At 36.2% G+C, this 20589-nt stretch overlaps 1 protein-coding gene across 1 annotated transcript in view; it reads right to left on the bottom strand.

Annotated features, from left to right (window-relative positions):
- Positions 1–5765: 5765 nt before the first annotated feature.
- Positions 5766–20589, bottom strand: part of ZNF81 (zinc finger protein 81) — a 94559-nt gene continuing 79735 nt past the window's right edge. The window contains exon 5 of the mRNA XM_011982858.1: positions 5766–13078. Within this exon, the coding sequence (XP_011838248.1) occupies positions 11370–13078 (1709 nt within the window). The 3' untranslated portion in view covers positions 5766–11369. The remainder of the gene's footprint in view (positions 13079–20589) is intronic.

Here is a 20589-nt window from a genome sequence, read left to right as displayed (position 1 = left end):
TTCAGAGGAGGTACCACTTCCCAATTCATTTTGTGAGCCCAGCATTACCCTGATACCAAAAGTGGACAAAGAAAGTACAAGAAAAGAAAACTATAGACCAGTATCCCACATAAACATATATGCAAAAGTTCTTAAAATTTTTAGCAAAGTGAATCTAGTGAAATATAAAAATGGTAGTACATCATGACCAAGAAGAGTTTAATTCCAGGACTACTAGATTTGTTTAACTATCAATAATCAATGTAATTCAAAAAATTAACAAACTAAAAAAGAAAAACTATATGATCATCTCGATGGAGAAAAAACATTTGACAAAATCTAACACCTATTCCTGATAAACTATCAACAAACTAGGAATAGAGGCAACTTCATCAACCTGATAAAGATCATGTATGAAAAACATAGAGCTAGTATCATACTCAATAGTGAAAGACTAAATGTTTTCTTCTGAAGATCAAGAAAAAGGCAAATATATACACTCTGACCACTTCTATTCAACATTATAGTGTAGGTTTTAGTCAATACAATAAGACCAAAAAAGAAAGAGCACCTATAATGGAAAGGGAGAAGTGAAACTATCACACTTCACAGATGACACGATTGTCTGTGTAGAAAAGCTTACAGGATCTACAAAATTACTAGAAATAATAAGTGAGTTTAGCAAGGTTATCGTATACAGGATCAACACATAAAAGTGAATTATATTTCTATGTACTAGCAAAGAAATAGTGGAAATTGAAATTAAAAATAACTAGTATCATTCAAAATAGCATAGATATGAATTATTTAGAGATGAATTTGACAAGATATGTCTAAGGCTTGTATACTTGAAAACTACAAAGAACTTCTTTTTTTTTTTTTTTTTTTTTTTTTTTTTTTGAGATGGAGTCTCGTTCTGTCGCCCAGGCTTGAGTGCAGCTGCGCAATCTCGGCTCACTGCAAGCTCCGCCTCACCAGTTCACACCATTCTGCCTCAGCCTCCTGAGTAGCTGGGGCTACAGGCGCCCGCCATAACGCCTGGCTATTTTTTTGTATTTTTAGTAGAGATGGGGTTTCACCGTGCTAGTTAGGGTGGTCTGAATCTCAATCTCCTGACCTCGTGATCCGCCCACCTCAGCCTCCCAAAGTGCTGGGATTACAGGCATGAACCACCGCGCCCAGCCACCACAAAGCACTTCTAAGAAAAATTAAAGATCTAAATAAATGGAACCATATATCCTGTTTATGGATATGAAAACAATGTAATTAAGATGTCAATTCTCTCCATATAGATCTATGAATTCAGTTCAATCTCAAAATCCCAGCAGGCTTTTAATAGTAACTGACAAGTTGATTCTAAAATTTATATGGAAATTCAAAGAAAAACCAGAATAGCCAAAACATCTGTGAAAAAGGGGAATAAAGTTAGAGGATTTACATGATCTGACTTCAAGACTTATGAAGCTACAGCAAAGAGTAATGCTACAGTAATACAGAAGCTACAGTAATGGTGTAAGTATTGGCAGTAGTGGTACTGGCATAATAGAAAACTAAAACAGAAATAGAACCAACCAATTAATTTTTTAATAAAAATATCAAGGCAATCCAATGCATTATCATTTTCAACAAATGGTTCTGGAACAACTGGACAGCCATATGCAAAACAAAATCAACCTAAATCCTTATCTTTGGAAAGGATTTACATCATATACACAATTAAATAAAAATGGATTAGGTAACCAAATATAAGAGCCAATATTTTAAAACTTCTAGAAGAAGGCATAAGATAAATCCTTTTTAAAATTTTTATCTTAATGACCTTGAGCTTTGCAAAAATTTCTTAACCATGACCAAAAAAGCATGAACTATAAAAGGAAACAAAAATGAATTGGACTTGTTAACATTAAAAACTTTTGGTCTTATGTTATTTAAATGAAAAGGCAAACCTAGAAGAAACTGTTTGCAAAATATACATCCAACAAAGAACATATACCTAGGATATATAAAGAACACTTACAACTCAATAATAAGACAAATAACTGAGTTTACAAATGGGCAAAATATTTAAAAAGATACATCAACCAAGATGGTATACAGATGGTAAATAAACACAAGAAAAGATGCTCGACAGCATTACTTATTAGGGAAGTGTAACTTAAAACCACAGTGAAATACCACCACACCCCCATTAAATGACTAAAATTAAAAATAATAATCATACCCAATGAAGCAACTGTAGCACTTACATACTGCTGGTAAAAATGTAACATAGTACAACCACTTTGGAAAGCAGTTTGACAATTTCTTAAATAATTAAGTATATACCTACCATATGACTAAGCCATTCACTCCTAGGCATTTACTCAAGAGAAATGAAAACTATGTCCACACAGACTTGTAAACAAATGTTCACATCAGTTTTATTTGTAATAGCCAAAAGCTAGAAATATAAATTTCCATCAAAACATGAATGGATAAACAAATTCTGATATGTCCATATAATGAAATAACACTTAGCAATAAAAAGGAATGAACATAGACGCATATAACAACATGAATGAATCTCAAACTAATTATGCTGAATGGAAGGAGCCAAACAAGAGTGCTTATAGTATTATTCCATGTGTATAAAATTGTAGGAAATGCAAACTAATCTGTAACAATAGAAAATAAATCCGTGATTACCTGTGGATGCGGGAAGGATGTGGGGAAAGAGGACTGGATGACAAAAAGGCATAAGGAAACTTTTTTGGGGTGATGGATATGTTCATTATTTGTATTGTAGTGATGGTTGGAAAGGTGCACACGTCAAAACTCATCAAATTGTACACTTTAAACAAGTTCCACTTATTGTATGCGAATTCTGCCTCATTAAAACTGTAAAATATGTTTTGGGGACAATGGGAGAAATTTGGAAATGGACTAGATATATCATAGAGTTAGACTTATGATGATATTCCAGGTATGTGGGAGAATGTCCTTATTTTTAGGAGATGAATGCTCAATTATTTATGGATATGTTATATCTATAACTTACCACTGATATTTCAGGAAAAATTACATATAAATTGTTAAATCTAGATGGATGTTATATAGGTTGTACTGTGTTTTCAATATTTCTACATGATTGAAAATATACATAATTAAGATGTGGGGGAAATAATGTTACATTGTTTTATTGTCTGTCCTCTTCTTTGGGCATATATATATAATCTTTATTACCCTGAAATGCAACCAAATCTTCTCTGGGAAAATCTCCAGGGAGGGAGACATTCTCTATCTTTACTATCCTGGAATGTAAATAAATCTGAGCAAATTGCTTGTTAATGTCTAAACATGAAGAACATGAGATTCAAGGAGAATTGTCTCTGAAGAGAAGGCTAGAGTCAATCACACAAAACTGAAAAGAATAATGATGTGAAATGAATGTTGATTGGCAGAAAATGAATGAAGAAGATGGCAAAGACATCTTATATATGCATAATTGATGTCCCTGAAGAAGAGAAGAAATGGATCGGAAAAAAAATTTTAAGCAAAATAAAACTTCCCTGAAATGAATGATTGGAATGGCTCACTATAACTTAGGTAAAATTAATACACAAAGATCAGGACCAAAGCATATGCTTCCATAGATCCTTAACTTCAAGAATAAAAAAAGAATCATAGGGCAGAAAGGCACATTATGTACAAGGAAAAAGAGAGCAAGTTTGTTTAAGACTTCTCAATAATATCACTCAATTTTAGAAGAGCAGCATCTACCAAATTCTCAGGCAAAGAAAGTATAAATATGTCAATCAGGGAAGCATAATAACTATGAGTATTATGGAATAAGGGATTCATGCAAAATTTATAGAAGTAGCTGGGGAAGGTTTAGAAGTGGGAGTTAGAAGACTAGAGAAATCACTAAACCAGCCCTTTTGAGATATTAGCATAGGTGGATAAATCAGAGCTTTCAGGAAAATCTGAAAAGCCAGGCACATCTAGCTGCTGATGTGGGACTGCCAAGAGAAGCTGATGGAGAAGTCCATTAGAAGCCTTTGTGAGCCTGCAGCCAAGCATCTAGTGGTAGACCTGGGGCTACTGTTGGTCAGCAGGGCTGGAAGATGGAAAGAAGGGCTGGATATGGAGTGGAAGATAGGAAAAATTGGAACGTGCTGGGTACCTCTGCATCTGTCCTTCACTGTCTCTAATCTCAAAGACTTTCACAGCAATAGTTGCTTCTTCCCTTTGACCTTCCAAATCTCATGTAATTTCTACTTTAGCCAACTCTCATTTCTCAGTATAACCCAAACAACAGTGTAATCTAGTCCAATAGCTTGATATTTTTCTATGAGAAAAATTGCTTTATGGTGAAATAACACTACCTGAATTCAGAAATTCCTCTGAGTTTGCTCAATTGCTTTGTTTACTTCCAAAATAGCATTCATCAAAGCCAACAACCTGTGTGTCACAAAATCAAGAACCAATTTTCCCATCCTCATATGAATTGACATCCAATTTGGACAAGTCCTCCATTAAAACACTGTTTCTATGAGCCCCTTGCTCACCTGGTATGTTTTTACCTCTCTAGCTGCTCCTTCTCATTATCTTCTATAGATACATCCTTCTCAACCCAAAGCACAAGCTTCGGTCTTACGCCTGCTTTTCCTGTTACTCCCTACATTTTCTTTATTTGGATGACACTAAGATGCCGGAAACAAGCTCTCAAATCCCATCTCAATGTCCCAAACACACAGAGTTGTAGGGGGACCTATGCGAGCTCAGGAAGTGAGGTGTATCTAATACCCATTAAGAAATTCTCTCCATGCATAGTTCTAAGAGCTCTACACAATATGCATTAACTTCTTGTTAATGAATTGTGTACCTGCAAAAAAAGATACGTGGAAATCCTAATCCCCAGAACCTCAGAATATAACTTTATTTGGAAATAGAGTACAGAGGTAATTAAGTTAAAATGGGGCCATTAAAGTGAACTCCAATCCAATATAACTAGTGTCCTTATGAAAGGGGAAATTTGGAAACAGAGCCGGACACACAGAGGGAACATGATGTGAAGAAACACAGGGAGAAAACAGCCATCTGATAGGAATAACGCATCTATAAGCCAAATAACACCTGAGGCTCTCAAAAGCTAGGAGAGAGGCATGAAACAGTTCCTTCCCTAGCACCTTCAGAGGGAGCATGGCCCTGCTGACACCGTGATTCAGATCTCCATTCTCAAGAACTATGAGACAATTTCTGCTGTTTTAGGCTGCCCAATTGTGGTACTTTGTTATAGCAGCCCTGGGAAAGAAATATGCTTCTTAGTCAAATCTATGGTAGGTGCTAGTGTGTACATCTTTTATAGATGAAAATCATCAGGACAGAGAAGTTAACTAACCTTCCCAACGTCACATAAGCTAGTAAATTGGTAGAGTGAGGATTGAAACCCTGGCAGATGGCTTCCTGAGCCTATCTACCTAACCACTATGCAAACTATCTTTTAATATTTTTAACAGCATTGTTCCCAGTGACTAAAAAGGGTTGCAAATGGGAGTGAATAAGTTTTAACAATGCAAATAGTTTAATACATTACTGTATATCCACCCCATAAACTATCATGCAACCGTTCAAAAGAAATATTGTTGAATAATAATAAAGCAAGCTGCAGAGATGGTTGCATGTTAGATCTGATTTTTGAAAATCAAAAGAAACAATCCTTATATAACTTCTGATTACAGGCATGGGAACATATGTATGTCTACATATGATTATGAGCACAGAGCAGAGATTAAAACATGAAAGTGAAGTGTTCACAGTAGTTTATTAGTATTGGTTATCTGTTAGGGAAGAATAGTGGAGGAAGAAATGCAATAAATAATGAATGTATCAGTTAGCTTTTTGCTGGGTTGTTATCATGCCACCCAAAACTTAGTGACTTAAAACAATTAACGTTTTAATCCATTATTCTGGTAGTTGTTTGGGATGGCTGGGACGAATGGCAGAACCTTCCTAATCTGGGCCAGTGTATTATTAACCTACTACTGTGTAACAAATTACTTAAAATATAGCAGCTTAAAACATTTATTATCTTGCAATTTCTGTGGGTCAAGAATTCAAGTGTGGCTCAAAAGATGCCTCTGGCTGAAGGTCTCTCATGAATCAAGCTATCTAGCTTACAGTCAAGCTATCTGGCTGTGGTCCTCATCTAAAGGCTCAAGTAGGGGAGGATATGCTTCAAAGTTCACACATGTGGGCCTTTCCACAGGGCTATCTCATGATGTAGCAGCAGTTTCCCCTATGATGAGCCATCTGAGAGAGTAACCAAGCACCCAAAATGGAAGCCACAGTCTTTTTGTAACTAATCTTGGGTATGACATCCCATTACCTCTGCCTCATTCTATTCACTAGAACCAAGACACTAATTCCAGTCCAAACTCAAGAGGAGGGGATTATATAAGAGTGTGAATACCAGGAGGTGGGGATCATTCAGGGTCATCTCAGAGACTGCCAGCCAAAGTTGCCTTGACCAAGACTGGATGCCTAGGGTAGCTTCATTCACATGTCCGGCATTTGAAAATCTGGTTGGCGTAGGGTATCTCAACTGGGATGGCTGGTCTTTGCTCCATTACTGCTCCATGTGATCTCTCTCATTTTCCAACAGTATAGTTCCAGCTTTTCCACACATGGGCTCAGGATTCCAAAGAGCTGCAAAAGAGGGCAAGCCTCATTGTGCAGGCACTTCTCAAGTCTCTGCTTGTATCATATTTGTTAATGTCCTATTGGCCAACAAAATAGCCAAGCCCAGGTGCAGGGGTTGAAGAAATAGATTCTACCTCTTGATGGGCGAAGTGGCAAAGTCACACTGAAAAGGGGCATATATTCGGATAGTAGGAGACAATGGAGACTGTCCAGACTTCTAGTTTCTGCCTAGCATGTAGACATCTGGAAAGAACACTGCTCCCATCTCTATAACAAGAATAAAGCTGGGTAATCTGCAAAAACATAAGTTTTCTTGAACCCATCAGAGAGCTAAGATTACAGAGCAACCAACTAGCTTGAAATATAATAAAAGACAAGTGCCTCTCCTCGGTCATCTGTGGTACAGCAGGAAGGAAGATGAGGCCACTATATAAGCAGTAAGAATTCAACAAGAATTTTTAATGAATTGCTAAAGGCTGAGTGCGGGAGACTCATGAGAGCTGTAGACCTAAGGGTAGTTGGTCTCTACTTGCAGGCACTTCTCCATAGACATCCACTGAGTGCTCTCAAGAAACACGGGGGCAAGGAAGAAGACTGGAGAAAGTCTACCTCCATGGGGTACGCCTGCAAGGGGGCTGCTGCTAATATAGAAATGGCACAAAGCTCCAATGGAACCCTACTCCCCTACAGAACAAAATCCTTAAGCCACTAAAAGAAGTGCAGCAAACCCTGTTGCCCTCAGGACACAGGTGAAGATTCACTGTGACTAGAGTGAGGGAAATGGAAAAAAAAAAATTCCACCCATGATAAAAAGGCAGGAAATCATCCTGGGCCCAGATGATTAAAGGCCTTCTACCAGTGGAAGAGGGCAGGATCACTAAAATATCCCACCCTCAAGACCCAGGGATTCGGGGCCTGACAAAAACCAAGGCTGGCCCAGGAAAACCCCTGCCCCCAACTCACCAGGTCAGCAAGAACCAAGTAATAACAGTTGTCTACTACTAACGTAGAGGCAATAACATGGAGCGAGACCCTCCCTGAGATGCAGGCACACAGGAAAGGCCTACAGGCCTAAAGGCAAGTGTAGTCTGGGAAAAATAAAAATTCTCTGGGCAAACCAGTGCCTACCTCAAGCATAAGATAACATTAGAGGAATTTTAAGTCTATGGTACAGCAAAGGTAACACTGGCAACAAAGAAACACAAACTCAGCCCAACTCCTGATTAGATGGATTCAATCTCCCCATGCTAATGGCCTATCAAAAGGGCAACCATGGCTATTTCCAGGAATAACTACTGTTTACCTCAGTTTCTACTATCCTACATACAACATCTGACATTCAGCCAAAAATTATTAGATGCAAAAGAGCAAGAGAAGACAACTCACCATCAAGAGACAAAGCAATCAATAGACCTAGACTCAGTTGACCTAGTAGTTGGAACTATCAGACAGGGAGTTTAAAATAACTGATTAATATGTTAGAGGATATTATGGGCTGAGTGTTTGCATCCTCCCCAAAATTCATATGTTAAAATCCTAATCCTCAATGTGATGGTATTAGGAGGTGAATGAAGCCTTTGGGAGGTAATTAGGTAATGTGGGTGGAGACCTCATAAATGGGATTGGTGCCCTTATAAAAGGGATCCCAAAGAGTTCTCTAGCTGTAGACATGGGAAAATACAAGGAGAAGTCAGCAGTTTGCAACCTTGAAGAGGGCCGTCACCAAGACCTAACCATGCTAGATTCTGATCTCAGACTTTCAGGCTCCAGAACTGTGAGGAATAAATTTCTGTTGTTTATAAGCCACCAAGTCTATGGTGCTTTATTATAGCAGCTCAAACTGACTAAGACAAAGGATATAGTGGAAAACATGAACATGCATGAAAAGATGGGGAATTTTGGCAGATATATGAAAACTGTAAGAATCAAATGGAAATATTAGAAATAAAAATAAAACATAACTGAGTTGAAGAATGCCTTCAATGGGCTTATCAGTAGACTTGACAGAGCCAGGGTAAGGGAAAAAACATCAGTGGATTTGAAGATAGATCAACAGAAATTATCCTAACTGAAACACAAAGAGAAATAAAGACTGAAGAAGGAAACATATATAGGGATGAAGATATCTGTAGCATTTTTCTACCTAACACAGTGTGTCTTCTGGTCACAAATTATTCACATTACCACCCCATGCAAAATATGTTCACCCCTATTCCAGGACCTCCAAATTTCTCATCCAAAATTGTGGCATCAAGTTCCAATCCAGGATCTCAAGTCTTCTGTAACAGGTTCAGTTGTGGCTGAGGTTCCTTGGGTACAGTTTTTCAGTTTCTTGATCCAGATACCTGTGAGCTAAATGACAAGTTATATGTCCCCCAACACACACCCAATATATACAATGGTGAGATAGGTACAGGATAACTATAATAGACACTCCCATTCAAAAAGAGGAAGACCAAGAGGCACATATCAGTCACTGTTGCATAACAATTCTGAAATCCCACAGAGCAAATGTTGTCAGTTCCCTTGGCTCCAGGGGCAGATAATGTTTCTTGATTAGGGCACAGTTCTCCCTGGGATGGCTCCCCAGTCCATTTTAATATATTGTTCTTGGGTCTTCCCTCTGAGATGTCCTTCATTTTCCATAAGAAATGGACCATGTTTGCATCTGAGTAACTTTCTCAGCTTGTATCCTATTCATAGAAGTTAGGGAGGGGAATCCAGAGGCCATTTTTCATTTTGAACTGTTGCAGTCCCTGGAAGTCCAACCTGGAGGTGGTTTTACTAGTAAAACTCTATTAAAAACTTTGTGAGTTTCCTATGAATCTGGTTTGGATCTACTCCTTTTCCCAAATGCCACATCAGCAATTCTTTTTAAGATAGGTCTCTCTCCACTTTGAGCAGTATGTCAGGCTTCTATGGGACAATGTCATGATTTTTAGAAGCCCTTAAATTTAGCTGAGATCGTCTCCTAAGCACCAATTGAACTATTTCACACATTGTAATAAAGAGTCTTACAGATACAACCATGATGTGATCTTTACCCTGAGGCTATTATCTACCTTGAGAATATTTAGATAGCTGGAGAAACTAGCGATGTGAAACCGTTATTTTTCAACCCAGCAATCCTTGGCTTTTCCGTATTCTGAATTCTGCTTGCCAAAGAAACAGTTATTTCTTTAGTTCATTTCTCTCTTTCTGTATCTTATCATATGCAGCTAAAAGAAGCAAGCTGATACTTCCCATATTCTGCTGCAAATCTCCTTAGCCAGATCCATAAGTTCGTTTGGTCCATTCTCTATCTTCCCACAGAGAATGGTGATAACTGTTTTTCTATATTTTTCCCTACTAAATAACATGGGTTGTCACCTATCCAACCTTTGTTATTTGAGGAAAAACAGTTTTCCTCACTGTTTTTCCAGTTTCTACCTGCCACTCAGACCCAAAGCCAATGCCACATGTCACGTTTTGGTCCACTATGCCCCCTCCCCCAAACATATACTTTCAAATATTACTTAGCATTTTCTGTACAACAAACTACCCCCAAAACTTATGTTGCTTAAAACTATACTCATTTTATTTATCTCACAATTCTGTAAATTGGCTGGAATAACTGGTATGGCTCTTCTGGGCTAGGCTGGCTCAGCTGGAACTAGAGGTCTTGGAAAACCTCACTCCCAATTCTGACAATTGGCAGGCTACTTGGTCTAAGGGGCCTCAGCAAGGCTGGCTCACCACTGCTCCATGTGGTGGTTCCTCACCCCCCAGTAGGGCAATTTGAGATTTTTCAGGTTTGGAAAGAGCAGCAAGAGAGGGTAAGCTTCAAGGCAGGCTTTGCACACTTCTCAAGCTTCTTATTGATTCTCTTTGCTAATTTCCATTGGCCAAAGAAAGTCACATGGCTAAGTTCAAAGTCAAGTAATAGACAAAGAGACGCTACTTGGGATGGGAGGAATCTGTGGCTACTTTGCATTGTACCACAATGAAAACAAACAAGAATACTAAGTCATGGAAACGAGTACAAATGATAGGATTATATTTGTGTATTCCTATAAAATTATATCTGCAGATGTGTATATATATAAAACCAAAGTGACTTTTAAATTGTGGATTCACTTGATAGAAATATTCAGTAAGAAACATATTTGATAGACATATTCAATAAGAAACATTTGATGGACATAAATATGTCCATCATAATTTATGATGGACATAAATTTGAAAAAAAATTTAATATTCCTCCTGTTATGCACTGTGTTCTGCCACAAACACCCTATAGAACTGACAGTAGGTCTAATCAGTTATATTATTTTGCTGCACTACCTTTCATTTTGTTATCACTTTAAATTGCTTAATATAACACAGTAAATATGACCATCATTTACATAATTTTGCATTATCCTTCCTATAAATAATTTGGTAACAATTTGACTTATAATACTTTCTATAGGAAGGCTTTTCCTGACAACGTTTTTCTCAGTATGACTTCTACTGTATTTCATGAGGCTGTGCAAATTCTCTCTCCGTCAATGCATTTTTAAGAGAGTTTCTTCTGAATAATTTTTTCCATCTGAAGTTAGATAGCCTGACGCTTTTCCTTATACAACATATTCATATAGGATCTGTCTTGGATGAATTTTGTAATATATAGTTAGACCTGACCTTTGTCAGCCTTATAAGGCTCTCATTTTCAAGAAACAGGATTACTTTCATGTATGAATATTGCGATGCATACTGAGAACTGATTTCTGGGTGAAGCCCTTTCCACAGTCACTGCATTTATACGGTTTATCTCCAGTATGAATTGTCTGATGTTTATTGAAATTTGACCTATCAGTGAAGGCTTTCCCACATTCTGCACATATATATGGTTTCTCCCCTGTGTGAATTCGTTGGTGTACTTTGAGATGTGGTTTCTTGGAGAAGGATTTCTCACAGTCAGGACATTTATAAGGCTTCTCTGTAGTATGAATTCTCTGATGTGTAATCAGCTCTGACTTCTGGATGAAGGCCCTCCCACAATCAGCACAAACATAGGGTTTCTCTCCAGTGTGAATGGTCTGGTGTTTATTGAAATTTGACCTGTCGGTGAAGGCCTTCCCACATTCAGCACATATATAAGACTTTTCTCCAGTATGAGACTTCTGGTGAGTATTGAGATTTGACCTGTTGGTGAAAGCCTTCCCACATTCAGTGCATATATAGGGTTTCTCTCCTGTGTGAATTCGCTTATGCATCTGGAGTTGTGACTTAGAAGGGAAAGATTTCCCACAGTCACTGCATTCATAAGGCTTCTCTCCAGTATGAATTCTTTGATGTGCAATCAAGTGTGCCTTCTGGATGAAGGCCTGCCCACATTGAGTACAGATATAGGACCTCTCTCCTGTATGAATTCTCTGATGCATCCTGAGTGTTGATTTTTGGGTAAAGGCTTTCCCACACTCACTGCATTTGTGATGTCTCTCTCCAGTGTGAATTTTCTGATGTATATTGAGGGCTGAGTTCAGGGAGAAGCCTTTACCACATTCACTGCATTCAAAGAGTTTTTCTCCAGTATGAGTTGTCTGATGCCTGAGTAGAGATGACACCTGGAAAAATGATTTCCCACATTCATTGCATTTATAGGGTTTCTCTCTAGTATGAGTTTTCTCATGCATAATTAATTCTGAATTCTGGATGAAGGCCTTCCCACATTTAGTACATATGTAGAGTTTTTCATCTCTATGAACTCTCAGATATATACTGAGTAGTGGCTTCTGTGTAAAAACATTTACACATTTGCTAAGCTCATGAGGTTTTTCCACAGTATGAATTTTCTGAGGAGCAAAGAAGTGTGACCTCTGGGTGAAGATCTTCTCAAATTCAGTACATGTGTTTGCTTTCTCTCCAATGGGAAATTTCACATTTTGACTGAGTGAGCGTTTGAGGCTGAGGACTTTTCCACATTGATTACGTTCACAGAACTTCACTCCTGTATGTGTATTTTCGTGGTGATTATAAGAAGAGCTCTGGGTGAAAACCTGACCATGCCCAATAGTTTTATCCAGGTTCTTTGCTGCATTGCTTTTATTATGAATATGTAAGTCTAAATTATGCTTAAAACTCTTCCCAAATGAATCACGTTTATGGGGTCTTTTCTGTGAAAGAATGAGGTTTGGGCTTGGATGAACAAATTTTCCAATGTCTTTATATTCATAATCCCACTCTGTATTCAATATTTTCTTATTGAGGAAAGAGGTGTGACTCAGAAGTTTGTTTTGTTTTTCCTGACATCTCTTTATCTGTTCAGCATCTTGCCACAATTCTTCTAAAATGGAGTATAATGAATCATCTCTTGTATCTTCACCCTCCATTTCACTATGAAGTGTAGATTTTCCAGAAATTCTTTTCTGGGAAGGCTTAATTCCAAATTTCCCATCTAAAAAGAGAAAGAAAAAGTAAAATTGACACAAACAATAGACCGCAAGAGATTAAAAGGTACACATAAGCTAATACAAGCTGAACACATGGAAATCAGTAAATCTCATGATGACAATGATGACAGGAAATACATATATAGCACTTTTATGTGCCAAACTCTTACATGACACTTACAACATTCCAGGCACCGTTCTAAGAAATATATGCAGTCACGCATTGCTTGACAACAGGGATACTGTTTGAGAAAGCTGTCATTAGGCGATTTCGTTGTTGTGCAAACATCATAGAGTATATAGTACTTATAAAAACCCAGATGGTATAACCTACTACACATCTAGGCTATATGGTATAGAATATTGCTCCTAGGCTACAAACCCATATAGCATGTGACTGTACTGACTACTGCAGGCAACTATAATACAATAGTAAGTATTTGTATGTTTAAACATATCTAAACATAGAAAAGGTAATGCATTGCACTACAATGCAGCAATGGCCGTGATGTAACTAGGTGATAGGCGTTTTTCAATTTCATTACAATCTTAAGGCACTCAATATCATTATGTGGTCCATGACTGTACATATGAACTCATTTAATCCTTTCAGAGGTCCTATGAGGTATCTACTACTACTATCCACCTTCTATAGATAAGAAAAGTGAAGCTCATGACAGTTACATAATTTGCCATAAAACATGGTTATTAAGAGTTGGAGGCTGGCGTTCAACATAAGCAGTCTAGTTCTATTTTGGTAGGAAGCTTGGCTATTAGGTAGGGTGGACAGAAGATTGATAATACAAAAGTTTTCAGGAGAAAGATCTAGGAGGGCCTACGCTTGGAGTTTAAGTACTCATTAGCTTTCAATTCTAAATCCTCATTAATTTTGCTTATCAGTAAAAATACAAAACTCATGTGATAAAAATAATTTATTCATGTCTATAAAAATATTGTAGTCATAGCCATCCTAACCTATACAAACAATAAATAGATGTCTATACTCCAACTCTCCATCCAGGTATAATTGTTTTCTTGGACCTACATTATATATATATAACAAATAGCAGAGAAGACAAGTCATCTGTGGTAGAGACTGAAAGCTATCCACTAGAATCTGTTCCCCCATTCTTTTGCATTTAACAGAGTAGCATCCAGGCATACGGATGCCCAGTCATAGAGCATTTCTCAGTCTCCTTTGAAATTAGTGTGGCCATGTGACAACGTTCTCATCAAGAGAATGTGAGAGAAAATGACGGTGCCACTTTCAGATGGGAGCATTGAGACCACAGGCATGTTTTCTCCACACCCGCTTCTACTTTCTTGCTTACTAAAACCTGGACTTGGCAGAAACACAGAGTCAAGCACGCAGATCCCACAAAAATCCTAAGAGATGGTGGAGTAATATGTGTTGGAAGGAGGTTGGATTCCTGAACAATCATGAGCAATGAGGTTTCCTATAAGAGGGAAATGCAATTCTTTACTATTTTAGTCACTATATTTGACAATCTGTTGCTACAAGTTAGCGTTAGCATAATTCAGACATTACTCTTGCCCAGGGTAGGAATTACAGATGTTTCCATTCCTAGTACAGTACATGAGACATATTAGATTATTGATAAATAATTTTAACATGAATAAATTATACCACTGGCTTTTTCAGTAAGAGATTTTTAGATACTGAGAATGCTCTGAGTCATCAAACCCACTTGTCCCCCTTTAGTCGGTTTGATACTGTACTTCAGACACATGTCCCATCCAAAATCTCATCCACCTATTCTTAGGTTGCATTTGTATTCTCACACATCTGGATTTAATTTATTCTGGAAATACTAAGCACTGGATTCCTAGGCATGGTTTTAGAAGCAGTTCTACTTTTTACTTTATTTAAATTATAAATCCCTTGCTGTACCAGACAATTATTTATTACATCACTAGTACCAATGTTCATCGTAAAAAATTTGTTCCTGCAATAAATAGCTTCTCTATACCTCTCCTGAGCACCCGATTCTGTGAACAGTACATAAATGAAGAGTCATCAGTCTAGAAAAAAGAGCTGCTCATGCGAGCTTACATTCTACTTGTCACACACAAAGATGCCTCAAAAAAGAGTGCAGTTTATTTTCAAATCAGCTTAGCATTTTCTTTTGTGCCATTAAAAAAGGTATGTGTGCTTCATAAAGCAGTTTAAGAATTTTTTACTTGGAAAATTAATCTAATCATATTGCTAGTAAATTTTTTTCTTCTGAATGTCAAAAGCAGGCACTCTCTATGCTACTCATTTTGCTAATCCTTGTAATAGACTCCTAATTATAACAGAAACACAATGTGTAAGAGGGTAAACTTTTAAATATTTGGTGCCATTGTGTTTACTTCCCAATAACAATCTTTGTTGAATTCCTCTCAGTAGAATTTTTTTTAAAAATCCCTCTAAAACACAGCAAAATTCTATTCTTATCACCCACAAATTCAATTAGTTTATATTGGTAAGTATTTTCTTCATGCTTAGCATTTGAATAATGAAAATAAGATACAAGCTCCTATTTTCAGAGATTTTCAAAAATTACTGGGGGCAAAAGCATCTGGGACATGGGGAAACAGAAATGGGGAATAATAATAAATAATGGAGTAATAAATCTGGAGTATGTAAGGGCCTTTTCATGGAATAGATGAAAGCCTGAACACAAAAGAAAAATGTCTATTACCTGGACAGGCAGAGCACAAAATAATAAAAAGCCCAGATACACAGATACACTTCATATATGCCAGGCATTAAAAACAAGGCGAACGATTTGAAGTAAGCATAAATTAAGGAAACTGTACAGATAAAATTTTAAATTGGGAATAATGGTAATCTTATAGATGGCACTGAGAGAAAAGTTATTGGTCATGTGTTATATAATATGGAATAACTGTAAGATTACTTCATAAAGGTAATGACAAAGATAAATGCAATGTCTTAGGTAATGAAATCTATCAGTAGCATTTCAAAGATTAACTGGAAACAAGAATGGAATCTGCAGCTTCCATTTGGAACAGAATAATCCAAGCATAAGAAAATACAGACCTGTTTTGGAGTGATGTTACTGGAACTAAGATGAGAGGCGAATTAGTATTCTTTAGAAAAGAAAAAATAGGAATTGCAGAGTAATTAGTAAGAGAAGACAGCTAAGAGGGAAGAAACAAGAAACAGCAGAATCTGACAAAATTTGGAATGTGAGGATTCCTGATTTGGGTAATGATGACGCCAATTCCTCCCATATTGAGGATGAATAAAGTAGACTATTCAATGGGAATTGTGTGGTATGCAGGTAAGTAAGTACTAGAGCACAATTATAATACAGCACCTAGTGGTGTCAACATGGAAGTCATCAGAATACAAATAAAAACCTTAAGTGTTCCAAATGGAAGACCCCTTTGAGTTAATTACTATTGGAACAGATATCCTGAAGACAGTAAATGGTACTCCTAACTAGTGCATCTTAGTGGGGAAAAAAAAGCCTCTATGAAAAGTAAATGAGACAATTAGGTACAAATAAAGAAGGAAGAGGAAAAACTGTATGGTTAGAAAAGATAAAATAGGATCAAGCAATTAACAGAAGGGAAACCTAAATGGATAGCAGATAATAAAAGGGGGAAAAATAACACAATACCACTTTACATCCATTATATTGGCCACAAGATAAGAAATCTGAATGATGCTGAGTGTTGGCATAAATGTGGTAAAATAGGCACACTTGTGGATTGCACATATACTCCAATGATCAAGCAATACCAATTCTATATAAACATTCCTGAGGAATAATCTCATAGGCTAATTATTTTCTATTGAGGTATAATTTATATATAGTAAAGTGTAGATATTAACTGTAAAGCTCAATGAATGTATGCAAAGCTATATAGTATAGATCTTAGCTGTAAAGCTGAACTCCAGTACTCATATGTATACACCCATGTAACCAAAACTCAGATGAAAGTAGAAAACATTTTAATTATCCCAGAAAATTCCCTGGTGGCCCTTTCCCATCAATAATTGACTCTCTGAGGTAACCATCATTTTGACCATTGATTGCCAATCACTTATCATCAATATTATCACAATCACAAATTAGTTTTGCTTGGCCTTGCTTGAACTTTATATAAGTTGAATCACATAGCATATACCCATTTTCATGTCTGGCTTCTTTTGTTCAACAAATTTTTTGAGGTTCGCCCAAGTTCTGGTAACAGTAGTTCATTCTTTTCATTGTTGTGTAGTATCACATTGTAAGAATGTAGCATAATGCTCATCTATTCTCCTACTGATGGACACTTGAGTGGTTTCAAATTTTCAGCAATTATGCTAAAGCTGGTATAAGCATTCTTGTACATTTCTTTTAGTGAATATATGTGCTCGTTTCTCTTAAATATATGCCTAGGAACGGCACTACTGGGCCACAGAATTGTTATACATTTAGTGTAGGTAATGCCTATCTTCCAAAGTAGTTGAAATAATTTACACTCCTACCATCGATGAATGTGAATTCCAGTTGCTCTAAATACTCATCAACATTTGATAATTGTCAGTCTTAAATTTTAGCCCTTTTTTGTATGTATGTATGTGTGTAGGGCTGCCACATTGTGGTTTTAATTTACATTTCTCTGATGAGTAATGATCTTTAGTACCTTTTCATATACATAATGCCCATTTGAATACCTCTTTTTCCAAATGCCTATGTCTTTTACCAATTTTTTTCTCTGTTGATTTGTGAGAGTTCTTTATATATTCTGAATATAAAGTCATTTGTCAAATATATGTATTGCAAATATCTTCTCCCAGCTTGTGGCTTCCCTATTAACTTTCTTAATGATATCTTTCAAAGAGTAATTCTTTATTCTAATATAGTTCAATTTACTATCAAATAAGATACGAAGTGTTCTCTCTTTTTTTCCTTCAAAAGAACATGAATAATACTGGTGTTATTTCTTCTCTAAATGACCAGAGTTCACCAATGAAGCCATGTGGGTTGAGAGCTTTGTTTGTGGATAGGTTTTAAATTATAAGTTCAATTTCTTTAATACATAAAAATACTACTATGATTTTGACCTTTTTTCTTGTGACATTTCTTGTAATTTCTGTTTTTCTAAGACTGTTTATTTCATTTTGGTTATCAAATTTTGGGGGATAAAGTTGGTCATAATATCTTCTTAGTATCCTTTTAAGGCCTATAAGATTTGTAATGATGTTTCTTTTCTCATTCATGGCATTGATAATCTGTGTTTTCTCTTTCTCCTCCTTGATTGATCTTGCTAAACTTATCAATTGTATTAATCTTTCAAAGAAGCAAATTTTGGCTTTGGTAGTTTTCACTTTTGCATGTCCTGAGGTGCAAACCTAGATGGCCAATTTTTAATCTTTTAAATTTTCTGGTAGAGATATACAAAATAAGAAACTTTCATCATAGTGCTTCAGTTTCATCTCACAAGTTTTTTTGTTTGTTTGGGTTTTTTTTTTGTTTTTTTTTTTTGTTTGTTTTTTTTGAGATGGAGTCTCACTCTGTTGCCCAGCCTGGAATGCAGTGGTGCCATCTTGGCTCACTGCATCCTCTGCCTCCTGGGTTCAAGCAATTGTCCTGCCTCAGCCTCCTGAGTGGTTGGGATTACAGGCACCTGCCACCACGCCCAGCTAATTTTTGTATTTTTAGTAGAGATGGGGTTTGCCATGTTGGCCAGGCTGGTCTCAAACTCCTGACCTTAGGTGATCCACCTGTCTTGGCCTCCCAAAGTGCTGATTACAGGTGTGAGCCACTGTGCCCAGCCCCACAAATTCTGATGTATCATATTTTCACTATCATTTCACTCAATATATTTTCATTGTGATATCTTTTTTGACTTATGGGATATTTGGATGTGTGTTGCTTACTTTTCAAACATTTAGATATTTTTTAGTTGTTTTTCTGTTTAGAGTTTTAATTTAACAGTGGTTAGAGAACATACAGTCTATGACTTCAAACCTTTGAAATTTGATGCAAACAGCTTTATATCCCAAAATAGTCTATTCTGGTGAATGCACCATGTATACTTGAAAAGAATGTGTATTCTGTAGTTGTTGGATGTAGTAACCTATGTATGTCGATTACATCATATTGGTTTATCATGTTCTAGTCTTCTACTTCTTTAGAGATTTTGTGTGCTTGTTTCAACAGTTGGAAAAATAGGTATGTTAAAATCTCCAACTATGATTGTGCATTTTGTCTACTTCTCCTTTTAATACTTTTTTTAATACTCTTTTTAATACAATGTTTACTATATATTTTGAGGCTATGATATTAAGTACATAGAAAATTAGGTTTCTATATATATATATATATATTCCTGTTGAATTGAACTTTTATCAACTTCAGAGAGAGAGGGCACATTGGCAAAGATGTAAGACATTAAAGTGACAATACAATAAAAAAACTTATGCCAAAAAATTGACATCTTAGATGGAATACACAAACTCCTTGAAAGAACAAATTATTAAAACAAGAAGAAATTAAAAATCTGAATATGCCTATATTAAAGAAACTGAATTTGAAATTAAAGACAGTCCCACAAAGAAAACTTCAGATGACCCAGATGAGTTCACTGGTGAATTTTATCACATATTTAACAAAAAGAAATTTAAAGTAATCTTATACAAAATCACAAGAGGCGTGAACACTGAAAAATTCTAGCAAATATAGCAAACTCTTTCAGAAAACAGAACAGGTATGAAATTTCCAAATTCATTTTATGAAGCTAGAATTAACATGATACCGAAATCAAAGATATAATATTATAAGGGAACCCCCCTCCCCGACACACACACACAAAACTAAAGACCAATGTCTCTCAAAGACATGGAGATTAAGATCCTTACCAAATATTAGCAAATCAAATCGAGAAATACATGAAAAGATAATACACCATGATGAAGTAAGGCTTATCTCAGGAATGTAAGTTTAATTTGACATCTAAAAATCAATAAAATTCACCATATTAATAGAACAAAATGCACTTTTCAAAAAATACATAAAAAGCATTTGGCATTTAGAAAATTCAACATCAATTCATGTTTAAGACTCTCATCAAACTAGGAATAGAAAGAAATTGTCACAAATTAATAAAGGGCATCTAAGAAAAATCACAGCTAATACACCTAATGGTGAAAGACTGAAAGTTTTTGCCTTCAGATTGAGAACAAGATAAAATAGAAATAAAGAGCATATAGACCAAAAAGAAAATGAATGACAGGCATGATAATGTTTGCAGAAAGTTTTATGGTATTTATTCACAAAAAGACCCACTAGAATTAATAAGCAAAATTTAGCAAAGTCTCGGAATACAAGGTCAATGTACAAGAATCGATGGTAAGAGTTCTACTTCCAGTATGGAGAAGTAAGCTTCTGAAAAAGACCCTTCTACAGATAGTAAATGTAACCTCTTGAAAAATAAACAAAAATAAAAAACCAAACAAAAGCAGGCAGATTTTGGAGGGGAGTCAAAAGTTAGA

This window comes from Mandrillus leucophaeus, unplaced genomic scaffold (assembly GCF_000951045.1).
Source record: "Mandrillus leucophaeus isolate KB7577 unplaced genomic scaffold, Mleu.le_1.0 Scaffold243, whole genome shotgun sequence".
Classification (NCBI taxonomy): domain Eukaryota; kingdom Metazoa; phylum Chordata; class Mammalia; order Primates; family Cercopithecidae; genus Mandrillus; species Mandrillus leucophaeus.
Note: the sequence above shows the minus strand (reverse complement) of the source record. Positions and strands in the feature narration are given on the sequence as shown.